Source organism: Cynara cardunculus (genome assembly GCF_001531365.2).
Source record: "Cynara cardunculus var. scolymus isolate 2C chromosome LG 5, CcrdV1, whole genome shotgun sequence".
Taxonomy (NCBI): Eukaryota; Viridiplantae; Streptophyta; class Magnoliopsida; order Asterales; family Asteraceae; genus Cynara; species Cynara cardunculus.
In genome coordinates this window covers 8,760,786-8,766,735 of record NC_037532.1, presented here as the reverse complement: position 1 = coordinate 8,766,735, position 5,950 = coordinate 8,760,786, and the positions used below count along the sequence as shown (strand labels likewise).

Here is a 5,950-nt window from a genome sequence, read left to right as displayed (position 1 = left end):
AATGTTTCCATATACGGTAAAGTAATATATAATATTATTTTAATGTGTTGTGGAAATGGAACGGAGGGAGCATGGATTATTGCATTGAGAAATAAATAAGAGAAAGACAAAGGGAAACAGCCCAGCCGCATCAGAAACAGTAAGCCACCGTAATAAAGGCTGAAATGTAGAAAATAAAAACAAGATCCACCTCGAACACCCCTCCCCCATCCCCTTTCTCCAAAACTCGAATCTTTCCACCTCTGATCCAACAATAACTGATTTCCATGAAAATTCCCTCAATTGGGTTTTTGATTTGAGACTATTTGGTTCTAGAAAGTAGAAAATGAGGGAAGATGACTCCAATTGGTTTTCAAAGTGGGAACAGGAGCTGCCATCGCCGGAAGACCTTATGCCCATAACTCAAACCCTAATTACACCTGATCTGGCCATCGCTTTCGATATCCGAAGCCCACATACGCACCATCCTCCTTCGCTTCATCACCACCAACAACAACCGCCACCGATTTCGACGCCTTCCTCTCAACCCAATTCAGGGGAATTCGATTCGCCTGAGCTGGGTGGCGGTGGAGCCGGCGATGAGCCAGCTCGCACCCTCAAACGCCCACGGCTCGTGTGGACCCCGCAGCTTCACAAGAGATTTGTGGATGCTGTGGCCCACTTGGGGATCAAGAACGCCGTACCTAAGACCATAATGCAGCTTATGAGTGTAGACGGGTTGACTCGCGAGAACGTCGCTAGCCATCTACAAAAATACAGGCTTTACTTGAAACGTATGCAGGGTCTTTCTTCCGGCAGTGGTGGAAACGGCTCCGGTGGAGACCCTGCCACCGATCATTTGTTCGCGAGTTCTCCGGTGCCGGCTCATTTTCTTCATCAGGGTCGACCCAATTCTGAACACTACTTGCCCTACGTCCCTGTTGCTGCACTGCAACAGCAGCAGCAGATGGCGGCTGCTGCTGCCGCCGGACATCATCCTCAATTGCAGCCACGATATGGGCATGTGGGTCATTTTGGGTCGCCGCGAAATGGGCAGTTTGAGCATCCATTTCTGAATAGACAATCACAGCAACCCATTCATAGGGTAGGGACTCCAATTCATAATTCTGTGCCATCATCTTATGTGGATGATCTGGAATCAGCAAATGGTAGAAAAGTTCTGACTTTGTTTCCAACTGGAGATGATTGATTGACTCTGGGTAATTCCCATTCCCATTCACTTCTCTTTCTTATCTACTCACTTTGTCAAATTACGCTTAACTTTCTTGATTTTTGATTCAGAAAGTTTTTTCTTTATTTTCCCTTATAGTGTTAGGCTACTTTTTCACTGTTCCTGCTACTTTTGGTGGAATCATTGGTATTTGTCGGTCAAAATTGCAAATTCTTAGTTACATTTTGTTGTTATACTATTCAAATTAGTGTTGATTCTGAGTCTGCATTAGTGTTGATTGTGGTATCAGCCATTGTTCTTTATATCTTGATCTTTAGAGGTTAATGTCTCCAATCTGTATATTGAAACAGCTAAAATAAACCATTTTCCGTATTGTTGCTTACTAGAAATTGGGTGGTAGGAGAGTTTAATCGAGAAATTGTTGAATTGAGTCGGGCGTTGTTGATGATAGGGGTGATGGTGAAGGCAAAAAAGGCGAATGGTGATTGATATGTTGAGAGCTCGAACATGAGGACTAACAGCGAAGAGGATCACTACAAAAACTGAGCTTGTATAATGGCGAATCTCATACTGGATTGCTTGGTAAATTATGTTTCTATTCTGTAAGCCTTCTACTTCTTTTCATTATCTAGTTTAGCTGTGTAGAGATCAGTTCTGCTTTGTTGTAAATTATGGGTTTCTGATAAATTTCGAAACTTGTTATAATTGCGGATCTTTTCAGGAGATAATTCATATTATTCTAGTTTCATAACCTCTAAATTCATAAACTTGATTGATCTTATATATATATATATTCATTAAAGATCTTGATGTTTTGTGGTTCAACGTGGCATGAAGTTTTAAGTTCGATTCCTGCCAAGTGCTATCAGTTCCGTTTGAAAGGCACACCCATTGGCCGAATGACCTAAATTTGTTTAGTTCATCTGAAGGGAGCGTTTTGCATGAACCCTGTCGATTGGTTGGCCCTATCGTTGCTGCCTTCTCATGGGTAGCTGTTCGGCAATCACAAGGCGGCTTATTTTTTGAGCTTATTGAAAAAGTCTCATTTGGTTAGTCATTAGCTAACTTTTTGAAAAGCTATTCAAATAGTGTTTCATTAAGTTTGAGGGGCTTTTTCCCCAATTATATCCCTTGTACTCTTTCTGTTAACCTTTTAGGTCATTTTATATTGTTATCTAGCTTATCAATTAATTTTACCAAACTGGGTCATTTGATAAATTGGATATGATTTGGGGACAAAGGCAGAGTTTCTCGTGAACCTGTGACGTTTTGGCCACAAACGAGCAACATATAATCAACCCCATGGCTCGCTCCTTTTTTGCGTCGTGGTGTCTGTTTGGTCTTCTAACTTCCTCCTGTTTCAAAAAATGAACACGTCTTTGCAGACATGGAATTTATTAGACGTCGGTAAACTTGGTTTTCGGAGAATCTTAAGTAGTAAAGTTGGATTATTGGATACTGTTTTGGCATAGAAGAACAGAAACAGTTGCCTCCCATTTGAACCCTCTTAACATGGTTTCATTTTTTGGTTTTAACCTTACTCAACCGGCAAGCGAAGGCCAGGCCTTAGGGCTCTTTCCCATAGGTGTCAGTTCTGTTTCTTCATGGCTACTTGGGGATTTTTCTGACTGTTAACTTCAGGTCCGGTCCCATAGGTTTAGTTAAGGTACACACGACAACCACAATTATACGAGAAAATTATTCGTGTGTTCATTAAGCAGCCATGGCTCTTCGTGACGCACCTTATGGGGGATCGTTGTTTTCCATAACCAGTGGGCAATGATTGAGACCATGACGTCATGAGCCCATGTCTTGTTGAAAATATGTGTTTGTTAGAACATTGAAAATCTTTCTATCACGAGTTCGACTGAAATTGTTAAGCCCAAATGGAAACTTCCCAAAAATGGGAACTAATGAAAACAGATGTTTGGTGTTCCAAATATGTTAACGGATTCGGTGTTAGCCATTTTTGTCGAAACAAGCGTTTGATGTTGGCAAGACTAATTACAAGCTAATCGTAACGTTGGGTGAAGGGCTAGATGCATACGGATTGTCCTAAAATGTTGAGTCATTAAATTGGTAGACTATACCTCTGATACCATGGGAGAATATATGAAACCCCATTAAATTACTGTTTATAAATACTCTGTAAGAAAGTTACAATATATGATAAAAAATTATCTAAGGGATCGTTTACCAAACACTTATCCAAGTAAGTGTTTACCAAGTCACATTACTTCATCAGATGAATATGGTAAGAACTAAGAATCTTACCCGGTAAGTGAGAGCGACGACTCTTACCACGGTAAGCACTTACCGGGTGAATTGTTGCATACAATGTCGTTTTGATAAACTAAAATCTTGTCTGGTAAGTAAATAATAATGTTAAATTTTACAGATAAACACTTATTGGATAAGTATTTGATAAACGGCTCCTAAATCTAATTATCCTGGGATTTTGACACAAATCTAACAAAACAAAAGTGTATCCTACAATCCACATGATGAACTAAAATCATATTAAAATACAATATTAAAATAATGTAAACAGATTATGTTTGAAAATGAAAAACAAATCCAAATGTGTGATTTTCTTATTCCATGAGGAACGATATGAATTCTTTCGTTCCAATATGAAATAAAAAAATTTATAAACGTAAACTATTTTCAAAAGTATCTATACTATATTATAAAGCATTTGATAAAAATTCTTAAAAACTTTTTTTTATGCATGAAGTACTGTTTATTGATGCATATTACTTAAAATTCAATATTACTAGTAGATTGTGCGTAACTACAACTTATAAAACTTCATTTTTGAATAGGATAATCATTGAGTTTTAACAAAATGCTTAATTATTATCTTTATAAAAAATATATTATTAGATCAAAAAAATATAGAAATATAAAAAAAGAGAAATTTTAAATAGTTAGTTTGGTACTAATATCAATAATTCTTTTTTAATTTTTTTATGATATATCTTCATATTTATATTTTATTCAAAAATAAAAATATTATCGTTTTCTCAAAACCACATAAAATTGTATTATAACATCGACTGAGACAAAAAAATAATATTAAAATCGAGATGTATCACATTACATTGTACGAATACTCTTCTGCTAATATTTTTAAGTAACTATCTATCATATATAAAGTTCATATATGGTAAAGTAACTATTTACCATGCATAAAATTCATATATGGTAAACAATTACATATATTTTCTATTCTGATAAATAACTAATCTTTTATGAATTGGATTCTATGGATAATTTGAGTAGTAAACCAATAAACTTTTTTCAATCATTTTTATATTTTCTTTTAAATTCAATAATACAATTTTTTTTATAAAATTCAAGACATGAATTAAGTTATATTTTTTTACAAAAATTTAAATAATATAGAGATTTTCATAAACTTTTGTTTTATTTTGTGTTTCATGTTAAAATGGTGTTTTCATCACGAAAATGATGGGTTTAAAAAAGATGTTTTTATACTATGATACATTTCATTTGAGAATTTCTGATTAGATAACATTTTTTCCAGTTTTACCTTTATGAAAGTAAATTACGGATTTGATCCATGTGGTTTACACTTTCTACCCGAAGACGAAAATATAAGGGTAATTTAGTCTTTTTCACCTTATTTTTGTGTTTATCCTAATTAAGGAATAAACAAATATATTACATATTATTATATTATATATACATATGATGCATACACTCGTACATGTGAAATTCAGATTTCATGGATTGCTTGAACTCGTCCACCATAGACTCTTTGTTTCCTGTAACTATCATGTCATCAACATAAAGTGATACAATCAAAATGTTACCTTCTTTATCTGACTTCAGAATTAATGTATGTTCATGAGGACACTTAACAAAGTCTTCCTTTTTGAAATACGCATCAATCCGACTATATCACGCATGTGGTGCTTGTTTAAGGACGTAGAGTGCCTTGTTTAGTTTGTAAACCTTGGCTTCATTACCACTTTTTACATAACCGAGAGGTTGTTTAACATACACATTCTCAGTCAGCTTCCCGTGAAGAAAAGCCGTTTTCACGTCCAACTGATATATATATATATATATATATATATATATATATATATATATATATCTTGAAACCCTTTACGGCTGCTAGTGCTAAGATTGCTCGAATTGTGTCCCACCATGCGACAGGAGAAAAAACTTCAGTGTAGTATGTCATATTTCTGGAATATCGTTTGTCAAGACGTGCCTTGCATTTGTCCACCTCCCCGTTTTCTCTCTCTCTCTCTCTCTCTCTCTCTCTATATATATATATATATATATATATATATTACAAAATTATGTTATTTTTTAATTAATAAATTATATGGTCCATATAGGGGTCTATTTTTTCGCATCATACTCCCTCTATCTCTCTCTTTATATACATAGAGAGAGAGAAGATGCTCATAATCACATAATTAATGGAGTGGGCTAAATGCACCCCTATGCATTGCTTAATACATCCCTATCCATGAATTTTTTTCTCACACACATCAACATCAATACATGCTTTTTACATTCTCAATGCTTGAAATGACCTGATTCTGACATGAAAGGGGGTGCCATTAACACTCCCCTAATTAATGTTGGGGAGTGCTAATAGCACTCCTTAACAGTGGTGTTGAATGCATAGGGATTTGAACATTGATTTAATTTCCATCAAAGTATCAAACTCAATCATTAAATTATATTTTATTATTATTATTATTATTATTATTATTATTATTATAATTAATTTAA

The 5,950-nt window shown here is 34.9% G+C and overlaps 1 protein-coding gene across 3 annotated transcripts; it reads left to right on the top strand.

Moving 5' to 3' along the window:
- The first annotated feature begins 234 nt into the window (after nucleotides 1-234).
- LOC112513196 (transcription factor MYBC1-like) lies at nucleotides 235-1,886 on the top strand. 3 transcript variants are annotated; one of them, XM_025119376.1, is made up of 2 exons: nucleotides 235-1,199; nucleotides 1,623-1,886. In XM_025119376.1, exon 1 carries the CDS (start codon nucleotides 326-328, stop codon nucleotides 1,187-1,189), a length of 864 nt encoding a protein of 287 aa, XP_024975144.1. In that variant the 5' UTR covers nucleotides 235-325; the 3' UTR covers nucleotides 1,190-1,199; nucleotides 1,623-1,886. The 3 variants fall into 3 exon arrangements, with proteins under 3 accessions (XP_024975144.1, XP_024975146.1, XP_024975145.1); XM_025119378.1 differs by having other exon boundaries at nucleotides 1,572-1,886; XM_025119377.1 differs by having other exon boundaries at nucleotides 1,558-1,886.
- Nucleotides 1,887-5,950: the final 4,064 nt, after the last annotated feature.